A 19,359-nucleotide genomic window follows, 5' to 3' on the forward strand; every position below is an offset into this window, starting at 1 on the left:
GCATGCAAAATAATGTCATGATGCATGACTTACAACAACACATTTTGAATATTGGCAATGCTTCAGGTTCCAGTAAACAACCTCATCCAAAAGAGCAGTTATGCACATTTGCAAGAGATACTGTAGGGCCCATTACAAAAAATGGATTACTACGCGTTGAAATGTTTTGGAAACACAATCACAAAGATGTTTTAGATTGCTCAAACAAAGCCTTGGAAAGAACCACCGATTTGCGTGCAACCTACAGAATGGCAAGAATGAGCAATAACCCTCCCTGCAGAGGTCAGAATCTGTGCACAACTGCCAAGTCCATGTGTCCAAAGTCCTTGGTGTAAGAAGTATTCAGATAGTAAAAGTAACAATACATATTCATTTAAGGCCTCACTTTAAAATATCAAAAGTATCATTGGGCATGTTCGGTGTTGTCCTTTCTTTAATCAGAGTTCAGTTTTTTAATCTTCAGCATGCATCCTATACATTATGATCATAGCTGTTTAGAACCATCTATATCTAAAAAAATCCACTTTTATGAGCTCTGGCTAATCCAAGAAGGTATTTGATTATTTCAAATATAAGAAATGTGGGGTTTTCTTAATGCATAAAGGAATACACAATCCTTCGGTTTATCAGACAAGAAATCGCATTAAAATCTGAAGAAACGTGGATATCACTTGAAAGGAAGGGTAGATTGTAATTTAAGAAGGGTCTAAAGCTGGAAAACAAATTTTGAAAAGTGGAGTCAAAATAACAATATTTGCCTCTAAGATGTGGTGGAGCAGATGCATAAAGTTGCATGAAATTGTTCCCCTATGGTACTTCATATTTTTTACGTTCAATTATTTTGTCTTGTTCTTGTCCTTTTGAAAGATATTACATCAACTTCTCCAAAACTGTGTTTAACTTCTCAGCAGATTGAGATGCCTATGTGATGAAAAAACACATCATTTCATTTCATTTCAAACCTTTATTTAACCAGATTGGTCCCATTGAGATCATAGATCTCTTTTTCAAGGGAGACCTGCAAGACATGCAGACATGAGGTGGAAGAAGTATTCAGATCCTTTATTTAAGTTAAAGTACCAATACCATCCCATGAAGATACTCCACAACAAGTAAAAGTCCTGCATTTAAAACCTGATTCAAGCAAACGCCTATTCAGCAAAGTGTACAACTTGGTGGGAACTTGTACTCAAAGTTTCAAAATAAAACTACTCATTCTGCAATATATTGTTCCCTGCCTGTCAGTGTTTGAATATCATACATGTGGCACTTAACATATTTAAGCTTTTGCTCATTTGAAATCCTTTATTACTATGGGATATTTTAATCTACAGTGATACAATATACAGTTGCAAGAAAAAGTATGTGAACCCTTTGGATTCTCCACACATCGTGTGTTCCTTCCAAACAACTCAACTTTGGTTTCATCTGTCCACAGAATATGTTGCCAGTAGTGCTGTGGAACATCCAGGTGCTCTTTTGCAAACTTCAAACGTGCAGCAATGTTTTTTCTGGACAGCAGTGGCTTCCTCCGTGGTGTCCTCCCATGAACTCCATTCTTGTTCAGTGTTTTACGTATCGTAGATTCGTCAACAGAGATGTTAGCATGTGCCAGAGATTTCTTTAAGTCTCTAGCTGACACTCTAGGATTCTTCTTCACCTCATTGAGCATTCTGCGCTGTGCTCTTGCAGTCATCTTTACAGGACGGCCACTTCGTGGACTGATGGACATCAAGGCTTTTAGAGATACTTTTGTAACACTTTCCAGCTTTATGCAAGTCAACAATTCTTAATCGTAGGTCTTCTGAGAGCTCTTTTGTGCGAGGCATGGTTCACATCTGGAAATGCTTCTTAAGAATAGCAAATTCAAAACTGGTGTGTATTTCTTATAGGGCGGGCAGCTTTAACCAACACCTCCAATCTCGTCTCATTGATTGGACTCAAGATTGGCTGACTCCTGACTCCAATTAGCTCTTGAAGAAGTCTTTAGCCTTGGGGTTCACATACTTTTTCCACCCTGCACTGTGAATGTTTACATGGTGTGTTCAATAAAAACATGAAAACATATAATTGTTTGTGTGGTATTAGTTTAAGCAGACTGTGTTTGTCTATTGTTGTGACTTAGATGAAGATCAGAACACATTTTATGACCAACTTATGCAGAAATCCAGGTAATTCCAAAGGGTTCGCACACTTTTTCTTGCAACTGTATTTTACAACAGCATCATATTTTTCTAGCATCCCTGTTCAGTGAGAACCAATCAAGATGTTATGGAAAAACAGCTCTATTATGAGCTTTGTGACGATGCATATTTTCAGCTTTGTTACAAAGCATTTTTTGCCATTCCAGGAGGGTTTTGAAATAGTTTATTTAGCTTAAGAAGTATAGGATTTTCTCAACCTTTTAATGAGCTCTTAATTCTGCAGATTATCACACACATTCCATATCGACACATCTGGAAGTACATGGTTTTCACTGGGCAGGAGGATAATGTAAAATAGTTATGTGAAAAGTAACTAGTGCACTAAAGCTGTCAGACAAAATGTTGGGGCTAAACCCAAAAATATAAAGTTGCATAACATGGAAATACTCAAGTTAAATCACCTTCAAGTACAGTACTTGAATAAATGTATTCAGTTACATAACTTACATTCTACAAGCTCATATAGATGTTTGAATTTTATTTTATTTTTCTGGGTTCTTTAAAGATAACTGGACTAAAAATGTAGTGTGAACTATAACACAAACACTTGTTCTTTAAATGTGTTTTATTGTTTCCATATGAAAGGGTTTACAAGTTAAAACCATACGTTAAAACCATAGGTTCACCGTTCAGCATAGATAGACTGTATAGTAGATGAACAGTTTTGAACAGTCTGATGACAATACACACGCCAGCCTGAATCCAGCAAAGGGTTAAAGTCGTCATCTTGAGTGACGGGCTGAACAGCCAATGAGCAGCCGAATTCTACAGAAGGCCATTATGATGTTTTCGGGAAAGGGCCGTTACTTGTCAGGAAGGGTTAGCAAGAACAGAGGCTGCTTTTTCTCGTCTCAAGCTACCAGCCATCAACACATTCCGTGGATTAAAGTCGACATTTCTTTCCCTTTGGATACTGAATATTATTATTGGGAAGTTTCGGAATAAAGAAGCCGAGGCACGATACTTATAAATCCATCTAGAGAGGAGCTACAACTTGGTGGGAGTACAGAACGAAACGGAAGTAACTTGCCAGCAGTCTGGCCAAGCTCCGAGGTGAGTAAATAACCTTTTACTAAATGTTCCCATCGAGAAAGACATCTGTGTTCTAGATAGTTTTACTCATCAGCTCGTTTTTTATCTTTACCCGCTGTTGTCAAGTGGGGAGACATCTAGCTTTTGTTTGCTTTGCCCATTTAAGACTCATAACTTGCTAGCAAGCTAATGTTAGCCAACGATCGTCAGTTTGCCATGAAAAAAATGACACTCCATCCATGTCCACTGTGTGATGCCGTTTTATTGCGATGTAATGTAATTGGCTGGTTTCTTTGGAACATACAGTGAGTTACAGGAAGAAAGTACAATATGATGCAATGTAATGCCATCAGAAACGTGGGCCTAGTGAATGAATAAGTTTGACACTATTTTAACACGAGATTAAAGTACAGTCAAATACTAAAACACCATCAGAAGAGTTTCAAGGCTTTTCCTGCAATCAATGTGATTTGATATTGCACACTCGTGGAGAAAGCTAAATGTCTTAATAAATGAGCCAGCCGTCTATAGTCTTTTATTGTGCTGCTTATCGAGTGTGAAAGAAAAACTGAAAGCGATCCTTATGTCTTGGATCAGGGGAAACATTTGGAGTTAGGTAAAATGCTGAAATTGTATTCTGTGAACTGGAATTTACCCAGTGACATTACAGGAAGAAGCTCATGATCATATGTGTCACTAAATAAAACAGCAAATATTTTGATAAGAAATTCATTATTTTAGTACTTTCTAAAGCGAAGGACAATATTCACTTGTTTGATCTTCAACAATGTGAACATTTCCTGGTTTTCTTACTTTGTGATACACTGAATATCTAATGTTACTACTACTCTAGTCACGTTGGCATGGTTTTGGATCTTATTAACAAATTATTGATACTTCAGTTCAGAAAGAGCAATTGATAATACAAATGTGTAATCCAAATATTGTACTATATCAGACAAAATCCTGTCAACAAAGGATACATTGGTTTAACACATTTTGTTTGACACACACACACACACACACACACACACACACACACACACACACACACACACACACACACACACACACACACACACACACACACACACACACACACACACACACACACACACACACACACACACACACACACACACACACACACACACACACTACACACACACACACACACACGTACACACACACACACACACACACACGTACACACACACAATAGGCTAAAGCTTGATGCACTACCCATCAAAAGCAATTTTTTGCCATTGTGTTCCCTCGTTTTATTTTTTAACCCTGTTAGTGGAAAAGGATACTCGTTGTTTTCATGGTCACTGTTTGTTTATAGCTCTTCTCCTTAACTGTCACTTTTTGTAAAATAAATTAAGCCTCAAGAATAACTGAATAAACACCTACTGTAACTGTAAGTGACCTATGATACACTGCAGGCTGCCAGGGTTTCCTGTTGAAACTATTTAAGTCCCAATTGTCCCTTAGGAAATGTTTCACTGTAAAAAGGAAGTTTTTTAACAAAAAGAGAAGGTTGTCATGGAGAGAGGGGGGTCATTTTCGTTTCACTTTCTTCAGCTACTTTGTCCTTGTGATGTTGTCGTCAGTTTTTTTTTTATTCTCAACTGTTCAGATGGGCAATGCACCTCAGACTTAAATAGGCAAGGGAAACTGTAAACTAATGCAAAATGAAATGATGCAGAAGAGCTTGTTTGTTGGGGTTGTATTTATTTACAAGCACCCAACAAACATATAGTACATGTTATTCACAGTATATCATAATTTAATGTAACGCATAGTTTAAATCATTAGCACCAGATAATGCATTAATACAAATTCTGGTCCATTGAAACTATCAACACCTGTATAACATGTCTAGGCTGAAGAACAACGGTTTTTAGTTTTTATAGTCATCACATATTTATACCACTTGCCAACATAACATTACTAAGTATTTCAATAAAAGTGGTTTCTAAAGTGATAATGGAAGAATTGATATGGTTTCAGCTTCATAATGCAAATGTTTTGCTGCTACTTTACAATTTAATGACTACAAATAATTGATTTATCTACAAAAATAAATGTCTGATTAATCTGCAATAAAGTTATTGTTGCGGTATTTGGTGCATTCTGTTCTTGCTTTGGAAAAGGAAGAGGCATATGGAGGTAGTATTTGGCAAGCTTTTTATCGTGTCTTGATGGCTTAGTAACAGAGAGAAAAGGGAGGGAAATGGCCTCACTGTGTGATCGACACTCTCGCTGTATAAAGGCAGACAGATGACGCATTGAAAATGGCTTCGCAAGAAATTCAGCTGTAATACATGAGAATGAAGAAAAAGGACGAGTGTGACATTGAGTCTGAATAGATGCCTGTGTAATAAGTGATATTTGTGTCTGGTTATGCTGGCATCTTAGCTGTGCAAGTGCTGTCAACACAAGGGCTGCTGCTGTTTTCATGCTGCTTTTGCTATGCAGCTGGTGTAGACTGACTATTAGACCCATCCCATAGTGAGGCCCAGACTCCTCGCAGTCACTACGCAGCAACAATCTGTCCTCCATGTTGATGTCATCCTCCCAGTAGACAGGCTGACGTAATTATACTTTGTTGACACATCTGTGTGCTGTCTGCATCAGTGTTGGGGCACTGTGCTGTATTAATACAGGTTAGTGAACATTGGACCCTATTCTGGTGTTTGCTCAGCTCAGAATCAATATTTTTGTCTTACTGTGACACAGACACACACGCACATTGGTTGTAACTTGTAACACACTTGAATGTCTATTTTAAAAGCCACCCATTTCCTCTAAAATGTGGGTTATTTAAAAATGTGAGTTAAGTAATCATGTTATTACTTGTATAACAGGGTTACAATTCCACAGATCATCGACTTACAGTAACTTGTGTGTAAGAGAAATATATATTTAGTTGTTTCCCTTTTGTGTATGTTGTCATTTCTCTCATCTTTCTTGAGTTGCCAAACTTACTTTGAATGTACAACAATCTGTAAGCGAAACTTCTGTGTAGCAGCAATGCAGTGGGAGTCACCGACTCAGGAAAGAGACACGGGAATAGCAGGAGCTTTGATGTCAAACACTGATGGGTTATTTGGAGTTTCGGCCGGAGACATCACAAGTCACAGCAGCCACGATCTGACTGCACGGTAGAGTTGCCACGTCAATTCTGAAGAACTCTACCCCAGACCCATGTATTTAGCTAGTTCAGAGAGCATCATCGACATGCTGCATAACAAGATAAAATCATAACACCTTTATCAGCTGACGTCAACAGGCAGGAACAGGGAGACAGAACACTGAGAGCACAGCAGCCAAGGTTACGAGGTGCGTGTGCTCAGTCAGGACAGTTTGAACTGATAAACTGTGTCAAAGTTATGGGCCTTGGAAAATATTTCCCCAACACAACCTAATCTAACATTCTCTCTCCCTCTCGTCAAGTGTCTGAATGCCAACTCTGTGGGTGATGGAGTTGAGCAGGCAACTCTGTGGGAAGATGAGGAGATCCAGTAAGAGGGTCCAACTGTCCTCTTCTCCTTCTTCCATTCGGGGCTTGGAAATCCACTTTTACACAGAGGAGGTGCAACCGATGGAGTACTTCAAAGGCTGCTTCACCGCATTGGAGCTCTGTGTGGAGGCTGCAAAGAAATGCTGTGAGTGACTGAACTGTATAGCTGGCAAAATCAAGACGTGCCTCCTCTCCTTATTTATTCAGTTTATTGCCTGTAATGAACAATCTAATGTAAATGTTAACTGTGATTTATAGTATCTGACACATCAGTTGGACATTATTACCCTTATCACCATTTTTATATATTGGATTCCCACCTTTTAAATGACATTATATAAAGCTTCAAAATAATGTTAATCTTTATTAAACATGTACTGTACTCAATAACAATTTCACAGAGTAGAACTTATCTTCTCTGTGAGAACATTTGTCACTGCCTTACCTCGAAGTGCTGCCATTCTGTTGTTAAAATCTGCAATCAATTGCAACCACAGTTTTGAAGCTATGCATCAAATATTGTAGAACTATACTAAGTGCCACTCTTGAGGAAATAGCATATTCCCATCTTTACGCAGCAAATAGTAGCTGACTGGTTAGCAGACTGTGGTTGGCTTATGTAAGATTATTGACATGCTACTTGTAAATGATCCCTCACTTATCTTATAAGTAGATTGGTTGTTGCTCTTAAATCCTCTCTTTGGACAGAAGGCTGTAAAATAACCTCAACACCCAATACAATAATTGGTCTGAATATTGATCTTTTTTTCCTTTGTTCTCTTTTCCTTCTCAGCAATCTCTCCCTTGTGCCATAACCTATATGCCCTTTACGATGAGACAACTTGCACATGGTACCCCCCCACCTTTGAGTTCACCATCACAGATGAAACCAGTGTCAAGTTGCACTATCGCATGAGGTAAGACTACACTGGAGTTTTCATTCTTCCATTTAACTTCATTAAGTGGTGGCTGTGGCTAAGTGGATAGAGTGCTGGACTTCGAATCAGGGGGTAGCAAGTTTGAGTCCCACTGCAGTCAGCATGTCGTTGTGTCCCTGGGCAAGACACTTCACCCCAAATTGCTCCAGTGCGGATTGTCCACAGTACTGAGTAAGTCGCTTTGGATAAAAGCGTCTAACAAATGACATGTAATGTAATTGAGTCAATTGAACCACCTCATATTTTGTGTAACGTTTGAGATGGTGGAAATATGAAATTGATAAACATGACACCCATCACCCAGCCTGCAACATTAGTAAAGGGTATCTGTGCTTTGCCAGATGAGCCACAGGCAAAAGCAGGTACTTTGGAATGCTCAGTCCTGACTTTGTAAACTGGCTCCTGGTATGTGGAATGTGTCGTTCTTGTGGGATGAGCAGTAGGTAAAGCGATACCAAACTAACAGCGTGCCATAGCAAACCAGCCTGCAGGCCAACATATATTACTTGGTATGTGAGTTTTATAAATGGATTTATGTTAGGGCTGCTCAATTAATCGGATTCTAATCGCAATTACGATTATGGCTTGCAACGATTCCGAAAACAACGTAATCGAAATAAAACGATTATTTTTTATTATTATTATTACTTTTAAAAAACATTTTTAATTGGATTTTCAGTTGAATTATACTTAAAGTTCAGGGTAATCAACTGTTAAAAACATACTGTTCACATTTTATTTTCTCCAATAAATTGATGTTTTCAAACTAAATGGATTTTTAATAATCGTGATATTAATTATTGACCCAAATAATCGAGATTATGATTTTTGCCATAATCGAGCAGCCCTGATTTATGTTTCACCATAAGTGATGAGGGAGCAGGCCATCTACATTCCAACCGTTCTCATTATTACTGGAGATCTGGGTAGTGAGCAGAAGTGAGATTCAGGTGGCTGACATGTGTTTGCTTGAAGTGCTGTTCCTCCATGTTGAAAGGATACCATTTGGATTAGGATAACTCTTGTAGCTGTCCCTTTGGGCCTTTTTAGAGGCCGTGTCCAAATTGGAGGAGACAGTGGGACTAAATGTGAATACATAACAGGTATTACATAATATCCTACTCAATGACCCAAAAAGACATGGGAAGTTAGGAAAGTTTGTTTCCCATGCTGCCATCATTAAATAATGGAATATTGTGAGGCTTGTATATGTTGAATCTAGAAAGTGTCTAGCTCTGAGGATACATACATGTGTCTTTAGTAGAATAAATTAAACCTTTGAAATATTGTCAACGTTTTTGGTTTTTATTTTATCTATAGGGCTCCTTTAGTTGTATGCAACTGGGTCCTTTGCAAATTCACATTCTCTCAGCAGTGTTTTAGCGCCGGCCATAATGATCATAAGATCATATTGTGGACAGAGATTGATTTTTGAAGGGGATTAGAAGAGAAAAAGACAAATATATCTGAAACACTGTGTGGATGGAACAATTTTATGAGACTAACCAGCAATGTTCTCATTCATAACACTCCGTTCGATGTCTCACTATGGGATGCGCCTCATCGCGGAGCAAACAGAAGCATCAATCTCATTACGCCAATCCTGATTGGCTGGTGATCTTGACGTCAGCGTCAGGGAATTCACCCCCTATAAGTAGCTTGCGCCACAACGCATGCGTCATTCAAACACCTCTTCTCGCTTCAGAGCACATCTCTACGGTAGCCGGACAAGCTTAACGGTCCACAGACTGAACCCAAATACCCATTTCGGTCGACGGGCGCTCGCCGGCTACTCCTTCTGCTTCGCAGGAAGACGGTAGTACTAACGCAGCTAGTATTAATATCGACCTCGCCCTTCTCTCCCCGGGAAAGTAAGGTAGGTCTGATTTTTTTTTAAGCTAGCAGCACACCTGTCGCTAGCTCGCTTCCTCTCTATCGACACCACGGTAGCGAGGACGTTTTTTCTTTTTTCTTCTCCACGGAGGAAGAAAGGATTAAAGGAGCATACTGTCACACCAGTCAGTATTCTCCGGGAATAAAAGACCCACACCGTCCTTTTCTCCGGATTAAGGACAGGGTGGTAACACATTTTTCTCCCATCCTACCTGTCGAGAGCGGGCCCTCTCCACGCCACGAGGCGAACAAGATGGACGCCCCTCTCCCTCACACCAGAGGAGTCAGGGACTCGGTGGCTCGACTCTGAGGCTGCGGGTTGAAGATCTCGGGCGCAGACACACACCAGGTCTGCTCGTCCTGCCTCGGGCTGGAACACACCCGAGGCGCTATCGACAACCCCGGCTCGTGCGGACATTGTGTCCGCTTCACCGTAAAGAGCCTCCGCCGACGGTTAGCACGACAAGCTAGCCTGTCGGAGCAGGACCCCCCCATGTCCACGGACCCGCCGACCGGCAGTCAAGACACGGGGAGTGAACCCCTCTCCGTGTCGGTCTGGGGCTCATTATCTACGATGGCCACAGAACCGGAATCCCGCGCCCTGGCAGGCCGGGACCCGGTGACGGCAAGACACACAGGAACGGGTCCCCACGCTTTACCAAGCTGGGGCTCCCGGTTAGACCTCACCATGGTCTCACCCGCGGAGGATGTCCTCGAGCTGGACTACGAGGAGGACGAAGAAGAGGACGCCTTGGCGTTCCTCCTGTCCGAGTCGGATGAACAGGAAGAGGACACCTTCATGTCATCGGCTCAGGCTGCTCTCCCGGGCGATGGCACACCAGCTTCGCCCGGTCTGAGCATGGACCTGCAGGCCGTGTGTAAACGCGCTGCGGCCAGACTCGACGTCCTGTGGCCTGAATTGGCCAAGGAGACCTCCAGGTCCTGCTACGAGGGGAAACATTTTCCCCAAGCAGCGCGGACAAAGAGGCAACTCCTTCCGGTCTTCCCGGAGATGTTGGATGAGGTGTCGGTCTCGTGGAGAGACCGGCCCTTCAGCAACAAGGTCCCAATCCAGGGTGCCTCCTCCCTAGACTGTGACGGAATGGAGAATCTCGGCCTGCTCCGCATACCGCCCATGGAACCGCTGGTAGCGGCCCACCTCCTACCGAAGGTGGGCCCGTCACCGAGCAGGAACCCCACGCTGCCAGCAAAGTCAGGCCGACTTCAGTCGACAATGACTGAAAAGTCCTACAAAGCTGCAGCGTTGTCCACCAGGGCCCTGAATGTGTCCTCGCTGCTAACCGCTTACCAAGTGGAGCTCTGCGAGGACCTGTCGGGTAACCCGGGGGCAGCCACTCTGGACGAGATGGCAGCGATCACGGACATTTGTCTCCGTGTCCAACGCTGCGCCGTCCAGGCCACGGGCAAGGCAATGGGGATCATGGTGGTGCAGGAAAGAGCGAGATGGCTCAACCTCACCAACCTCCCAGACCGGGAAAAGGAGGATGTGGTAGATATGCCCATCGTTCCCGAGAGAATTTTAGGCTCCGCTCTCGCCTCCATGCAAAGGAGGTGTGAGTCGAAGGAGGACGAGGCACTCCACCTCTGCCTCCCTCGAGGGGTCCAGCCGCTGCCTTCACAGCAGCAGTCCTTCGCAGCAGCAGTCCTTCGCCCAACTCTGCTCTGTTTAAAGCACCGAAGACGCAGAGGTCGCAGCCCTCGTCTCCAGCCTGGGCTGGGGACTCGGGCGAGCTGGCCTAGAAAATCTCCGGCTGCAGCTCAGGAACAGCCAACCCAGAATTTCGGCCAGCAGTCGAGGAAGAAGAAGCAAGCGGCGTGACAGCCCCTCCTTCTCCCCTCTGTGACAGAGCTGGAAGTTCACGGTTCCCTAGCTCTGAATGTGTTCCCGCCGCCTCGAGAGATGCCTCAACACCATCCTCAAGTCCGCACAAACACATGTCACACATTGGTTGATTCTTCTGTTATAAAACATTTGCCGCTGACGCATCCAGGCTTCAGGCCGTGGGCGCAGCTCAAAAAAATGAAAAGAAAATCAATAAAACCAATAAACAGCCCGTCAACTGTTCCCCTTCTGAGAGCAGCTACGGCATCTCTCAAAAGACGGATTACTGGCGGGTCTGTGAAGGCACCACCGCCACGCGCAGTGCCGGCTGGGGCTTTAAGGGCACCACCGTCACGTGCATGCGCATCCTCGCTTCTCGGGCATTCTGCACTCGCAGGCCCGAGGAGAGTCAGCCCTCATTCTGGAGAAAGAGATTCTCTCACTCCTAGAAAAGAGGGCTATATCTATTGTACCCGCCGAGCAGAGTCAGGGCGGCTTCTATTCCAAGTACTTCCTCGTTCCCAAACGGGGAGGGAACGGAATTTGGCCAATACTTGATTTGAGGGCTCTGAACAAATATCTAAAAAGATATAAGTTCAGAATGCTCACTCACACATCTCTGCTGCGGCTCGTGCGACAAAACGACTGGTTTACATCAGTCGACCTGAAAGATGCGTATTTTCACATCCCAGTATATTACCCACACAGGAAATATCTGAGATTCGCATTTCAGGGGATCTGTTATGAATACAGAGTACTCCCCTTTGGTCTGTCTCTCAGTCCAAGGGTGTTTGTACGATGTACGGAAGCCGCGATAGCCCCGTTAAGACAACAGGGTATTCGCCTGGCGACCTACCTGGACGACTGGCTGCTTCTCGCTAAGTCGGAGCAGGAGGCTGTTACGCAGACAAATGTCCTCGTAAAGCACCTGCTCACCCTGGGTTTCATAATAAATACAGAGAAGAGCATGTTGTGCCCCGCACAGACTATACTCTTCCTGGGTTTACGCCTGAACTCGGTGCCCTTTTCAGCTCGCTTGTCAGCGGAAAGAGTGAAAGCTTTCAGAGCTTGTCTTGCTCTTTTCCAGCTGCGCAAACATGTTCTCTTCAGATCATGCCTGCGATTGCTGGGGCTCATGGCGTCAGCCATCCTGGTCGTACGACTGGGACGCTTACACATGAGGGAGTTTCAGCGCTGGGTGGCCACCCTAAAACTAAACCATGGCGCGCGGAGAGTGATGGTTACTGTGAAATGCGTAATGGCATTGCGCCACTGGCTGCACCCAACTTTTTTAGTACGAGGTGTGCCTATGGGTGCTGTCCTTTCACGGAAAGTGGTCACCACGGACGCATGTCTGACAGGTTGGGGAGGTATTTATGAAGGTCGCCCGGTGAGGGGTCTCTGGAGCAGAGACCTCCAGCGGGCGCACATAAATTACCTGGAGCTTTTAGCAGTGTTTCTCACCCTAAGACGCTTTCTGCCTTTCCTCAGGGGACATCACGTCCTCGTGAGGACGGACAATACGACCACAATATCGTATATTAACCGCCAAGGGGGTTTGCGTTCTCTCCAGTTACACACACTGGCGCGCAAACTTATCCTATGGAGCGGTAGACGTCTCCTCTCTCTGAGAGCGACGCACGTACCGGGAGTGATGAACCTCGGGGCAGATCTACTGTCCAGAGGTACACCACTTTATGCAGACTGGACTCTACATCCAAGGATTGTGAGCCAGCTGTGGGTGCGTTACGGCAGAGCCGCGGTGGATCTGTTCGCATCGAAAGACAACGCTCTTTTCGATGCGTGATCTAAATGCACCGTTAGGCGTGGATGCACTCGCGCACGATTGGCCCCCGGGCCTTCTGTACGCATTCCCACCCCTGGCTCTGATACCTCCAACTCTGGCCAGAGTGAGAGAGCAACGCCACACACTTATTCTGATAGCTCCGCACTGGCCAGCTATGTACTGGCTAGCGGAGATATATCAGCTGCTGTGCGGGCAGCCATGGCAGCTCCCACTACGCAGGGACATACTGTCCCAAGCGGGGGGGGGGGGTTATCTTTCACCCACACCCAGTGCACTTGGCTCTATTGGCCTGGCCGTGAGTGGTACAATCTGAATACAGTGTGACATGAAGTTGACCCCGGCAGCTGCAAAGCAAGCCAGTGGCACTCATGCGCTATCTGTACAGTCTTCAGGCCCTCGGTTCGCCCCAGGGCAAACAGAGTGTGGTTGAAGCCCAACCCTGCCTTTATTTTAAGGCGGTTGGTTCAGGTACCATATTTGACATTGAGGCATCCTCCCCGCCACTGTATTCCTCCGGGGAACAGCGGCCGGATTTGCCGTGTCCAGCCCGTGCTTTACGCACGTACAGGGACAGATCAGGGGTGCTTCGTCATAATGACCAAGCCCCTTGTGTCCTGGGCTATCCCTTATAAGGGCAAGCCTGTTACTAAGCAACGGCTCTCCCACTGTTTGTGGAAGCAATTGCTGTGGGGCCCATACGAGTCAGAGTTCGCAGGCACCCCCGGGTCCGCGAGCTCTTTTGACTCAGGGTCTGGCTGCATCCTGGGCTCTGTCCAGGATGTCTCCCATCCAAGACATTGGTGCAAGCGGCGAGCTAGTCCTCGCCGCTCACTTTTGTCCGCCTTTGGACAGTCTGGACGTTCTACTCCCAGTTTGACTCAAGCAGTGCTGGGCACCTTGTTGAGTCGGAGCCCTACCCGTTAAAGTTCTGGTCGGTTTGGTGATTTTCGAGATAAGCTCGTCTGGCAATACGGGAGCTACAATTTCCCATAGTGAGACATCGAACGGAGTGTTATGAATGAGAACTATAGGTTACTTACGTAACATGAAGTGAGATGTCTTTCGCCAGACGGCCCTCCTTGCTATGGTGAAGCGAGAAGAGGTGCTTATTTTGAATGACGCATGCGTTGTGGCGCAAGCTACTTATAGGGGGTGAATTCCCTGACGCTGACGTCAAGATCACCAGCCAATCAGGATTGGAGTAATGAGATTGATGCTTCTGTTTGCTCCGCGATGAGGCGCATCCCATAGTGAGACATCTCACTTCATGTTACTCTGACACCTGGGGTTACGTAAGTATCCTATAGTTATATTTGAGACTCACTGGGATCATTTGAAGAGAGCAAAGACCCCCTTTAGAGAATTAATTTGACATGTCAGGCCAAATTTCATGCAAAGAGGAGAAAAACATTACTGTGGTCGTGTTAACTGCACTTCCTCTTAAACTTTGCTCTGCTTTGACAGTAGCTAGTGAAGGCAGAGAATAGCGCGAGTGCATAGAGCCTAACCCCCTAAACGCACCAGGAGCGTCTGCGCCGCGTTACGTTGCGGCTGCGCCACGCTGCGACCTCCTCCTGCGACCAAACACACCAGGCGCGTTTCAAAACGTTGCGGAAGCGGAGCGTCGTGTGTGCAGCCTCGCAGTTCTTAATTAACTTTAAAACATTAATATGTAGTTGTTACCTTCCACTCCACAAACTGCAGCGACTAAAAACCAGTACTTGTCCTTTCTGATGTTGTCCTTGTAAAAAGCATTGGTTACATCGTATAACATGGTGTGTTTCTCCACTTCCATTATGAACACCTCGTCGTCCATTGTGCGTATCGTAGTGGAGGTGTTGTGATGAAGGAGGGGGGTCTGCTAAATTAGTATATATGCGGGATGGGCCTGGCCCGGATGCTCACCTTTCCACTTCCTGCGAGGGGGGGGCTGCCTGCCCGACCTTACCTTACGGCTGCGCCAAAAATAGGATTCATCCTAATTTTAGAGAAGCGCTGCGCCAAGCCGCTTCTGGGACGCGTCTGAGCCGCGTCTGAGCCGTAACGCGGCGCGTGTGGTGGAATAGCACCCATTGACTAGAGTGGCCGCGATCCTTACGACCGCCGCGGCGCGGCCGTAACGCGGCGCAGACGCTCCTGGTGCGTTTAGGGGGTAACTGTGGTGTGTACTACTATGTGTGTATTTGTGCTGAATGCTGTAGCCCAGGGGTGCCCAACCAGTCTGGGGAGATTCCCAGTCGATCGCGAGATGTGTCTAAAAATAGAACAACAATATTCTGTTTTATCGTTAATGTCCTATAACATAATCTTCCTGTGCCAGAATAATTTTTTGATTTTTTGATTTTGATATACTTTATAATCCCCGTGGGAAAATTTTTCTCTGCATTTGACCCATCCTAGTGTTAGGAGCAGTGGGCTGCCATTTTGAACGGCGCCCGGGGAGAATAATGCACTTGAACGCATCAAAGCTTTGTGATTGGCCGGCGTGTGTCGGGGCGTGGCTGGTCCGCAGTGGGCACTAGTTTTCTAACGTTGTCCGTGTCAACAGAAGTGACAGTCCGCACACACACAAGACCGCAATTATGGCAGAAGCAAAACATATATAATTTTCACTCCGAGTGGGAGGATGTTTATGTTTGTATAGATCTATTCCAATTCAAAGTCCATCTGTCTCATCTGCAATGCGAGCGTGGCTTTATCGAAGAAGGGTAATTTAGGAGCGACATTTCAAAACAGTGCACAAACGCTACAAGACGGAATTCCCTCCTGATTCTGCCCTATGCTCCCAAAAGGGGAGGGGCCTGAAAGCTAAATGCACAGCAGTCCATTTTCACCAGGCCCAACAACAAGAGCAAGGCTGCTACCAGAGCATCTTATCGTGTCAGTCACGTTATTGCGAAACACATGAAGTCTTTCAAAGACGGCAAAGTTGTGAAAGAAGCATTCCTGGAGGCTGCCGATGCGTAATAAAAATAACAGTAGCATTTCAACAGGTTTTTGATATGATAAAAACTCAAGTTAGATACCGTTATTAATCAGCTGTAAGTTTGAGTTTGTTTGAACTTATTCATTCTAATTATTGTACAACATGGTATAAGAATGCAAACTTAAATTGATTATAGTCTATTCAGGTTAAGAAACTAGTGTTGCTTGCATCCTATTTTAAAAGGCATTTATTTTTATAATCTACTAAAATGCAACAAAAAAAAGGGTTTGATTCTATTAATTTTGTCTTTTTTATTGCACTGTTGCATCAGATTCCTGTGTAGCTTCAGATCTGAGTTGTCTTATTAGTAAGACTAATTTATACTTTCGTAGCAACACTATTTTTAAATAATGGCAAAGAAAGGGTTCAGAGTTTTTTCCTGTGTCATATGTGGCAGCACTGTTCAATGTTTCTTAAACATTAGTGTGACGTGTGAGTAAACTCCAACTCTGTATCAACAACACTGTTAACTTCAGTTAAATACTTGTATGTGTGTAGAATAGATTAGAAAGAGGTGAGATAAAGGATCTGCAGTATTTTATGAAGTATTCATCGTACAAAGGTCAGTTTTATACAAGTAGAAGTGTGTATTTACCTGGTAGTAGGCTGTCAGTAATGGCTACGCCTCTCTATTTGGACTGGTAGATCTCGGCAGACTGGCAACTTTAAAAGTAGCTCTCGGTTAAAAAAAAGGTTGGGCACCCCTGCTGTAGCCTGCCCTGCGTTCTGCTGTAACCCTCTGCATAACAAGGAGATCATTGTGGTCAAGTCTGGATACACAAACAACTTTAGCATAAACAAATGTTTAACACAAACACAGGGATTAGGTGCCACCAGTTGACAGGAACGTGAGGCTGAACTTCAGACACAGTGGGGCTTTTAGAAAATACAGCTGCAGGAACATTGTTACTATGTTAAGCCCTGGAATGTTGCTCTAGCCAGAAAAATGCCGGTATGTGTTGCTGCATCTATTTCAGTTTTTTAAATATATATTATTTTTCTTTGTTTTTCGAATGTTGTCTTAATGGAGTTTTGCCCTACACCGTCTCTGCTGTTGGGGCTTGAAAGCGTATTTACAGATGTGTGGCTCTGGCTGAAGAGACAGAGAGGATGGTAAGCCGGAAAAGCACAGGCTAATGAAAAGAAAAGCTTTATAAAAAAACAAAAACAGGCAAGCAGGTCAAAACCTAAAAGGGAAGAAAGATGCCCAGTGATTGAATTCTGACATTTGTGTTGAGGTGTCAAGCCTCTTTTATCTTCACTGCTTCAGAATGTTATGGGCTTTTTGTTTAGTGCATACCAATAGTCTACCTGTATACATTACATGATCTGGAAATGGAATGGAAATAGAAATAATAATTAAAAGTTCCACTTTCAACAAATGCCAAAATCCCATCTATGGAAATGCAATTTATTATTATTATCTATTCAGATTCAGATTCAACTTTATGGTCATTACATAGTACATGTACTAGTGATGAAATGTAAGTTTAGGCATCTGACCAGAAGTGCAAAATAGCAGTGCAGGAGTCCACATAATGAGAATAATTATACATGGAATTTTTATTAATAGAATAATTATAAATAGGCTATAAACAGATGAATATATACAGTGTAAACGGCATTGACAGTAAAATATATAAACAGGTGGGTGGTGAGTATGGGCTTGAGTCTATCAGCGGGCAGAGTTCAGCAGGGTAACAGCCCTGGGGAAGAAGCTGACCCTGAACCTGCTGGTCTTGGACCGGAGGCTCCTGAGGCGCCTCCCCGAGGGTAGGAGGACAAACGGATAGTTTGCAGGATGAGAGGTGTCTTTGAAGATGTTGTGCGCCCTCTGCAAACACCGTATCCCCTGGATGTCCTCGATGGCAGGGAGTGGGACACCGATGATGGGCAATTTTCGTCACCCTCTGCAATGCCTTCCTGTTGAGTATTGTGCAGTTCCCATACCAGGCTGTGATACAGCTGGTCAGGATGCTCTCAATGGTGCAGCGATAGAAGTTCACCAGAATCTGAGGAGAGAGGTGATCTTTCTTTAGTCTCCTCAGGAAAAAGAGACGCTGGTGAGCCTTCTTTACAATGCTGGTGGTATTGTTGGACCATGAGAGGTCATCGGATATGTGGACCCCCAGGAACTTGAAGCTTGACACACGCTCCACCGCCATTCCATTTATGTGGATGGGAGTGTGATCTATGGAATCAAACATACGTCATTTCCTCTAGAAATATTTCAAAAGAAAACGTAGTAAAGAGTTTGTGGACGTGTAAGGTCTAAAGTAGTTCACCCAAAAACACAAGATGTTTTTGAATATATATTTTGAACTCCTTTAATAACCTAATGCGTGACAGCCTGCTATACTCTAATTTGCCCCGGCCACAGTATCATAATCTTCGCAAATATTTGTACACTTTTGTCACATTTAATCCTCTGTCTGCAGGGTTTGTCATGTACACAGTATAAATCAAGTTTCCCTGTAGACAAATAAATCTTAATTTGGCTTTCACTTTAATGCCACATACAAGATATTTAAAGAAATAAATACAAGAACATTAAACAATATATAGAAGAGGTATAGAGTGTATATGCGTATACTGTATGTGTGAGGTGGGGACAGGGGGGGGTTTGCATTGGTATATCCTGTATTTTCATTGGCCCCTATATTGTTTAGACAACACACATTATTAACAATAAATGGTTTTTCAGAGCACGACATATTTATAAATCTAACCTTTATATGTTGCTCTCAAACTAAATGAATACAACTTTGTAATATTCTTAGAGGAACACGGAGTCATGTTATCTAGTAATGCCACATGCATGCACACACACTGTGTATTCATTCCGTTAACCCTTTATCTCTCCTGTCAGGTTTTATTTCAGAAACTGGCATGGCACCACTGAAGGAGAGTCTCCAGTGTGGAGGCACTGCATCAGTAAACTCAAAGGAGGACTCAGCCCCAAGAAAACTCCAGAAGGAACTCCCTTACTGGACGGGGCCTCTCTCGACTACCTGTTTTCCCAGGTGAAAATAGCAATAAACAATAAAATACATACATATTTTACATTATCACAGGAGTGTTTTAATCATGGCTGTAGCCTGTGTAAATTATATTTTGTACACCAAACGGC

At 43.9% G+C, this 19,359-nt stretch overlaps 1 protein-coding gene across 2 annotated transcripts in view; it reads left to right on the plus strand.

Moving 5' to 3' along the window:
* Positions 1–2,999: 2,999 nt before the first annotated feature.
* The window catches only part of jak1 (Janus kinase 1), a 52,627-nt gene continuing 36,267 nt past the window's right edge, over positions 3,000–19,359 (plus strand). Inside the window, exons 1-5 of one of the 2 annotated variants that reach the window (XM_071202919.1) lie at positions 3,000–3,257; positions 6,271–6,581; positions 6,696–6,907; positions 7,556–7,679; positions 19,099–19,252. In XM_071202919.1, the coding sequence (XP_071059020.1) occupies positions 6,703–6,907; positions 7,556–7,679; positions 19,099–19,252 (483 nt within the window). In that variant the 5' untranslated portion in view covers positions 3,000–3,257; positions 6,271–6,581; positions 6,696–6,702. The remainder of the gene's footprint in view (positions 3,258–6,270; positions 6,582–6,695; positions 6,908–7,555; positions 7,680–19,098; positions 19,253–19,359) is intronic. The other variant, XM_034081049.2, reaches the window with a different exon arrangement.

Source organism: Pseudochaenichthys georgianus, chromosome 4, assembly GCF_902827115.2.
Source record: "Pseudochaenichthys georgianus chromosome 4, fPseGeo1.2, whole genome shotgun sequence".
Lineage (NCBI taxonomy): Eukaryota > Metazoa > Chordata > Actinopteri > Perciformes > Channichthyidae > Pseudochaenichthys > Pseudochaenichthys georgianus.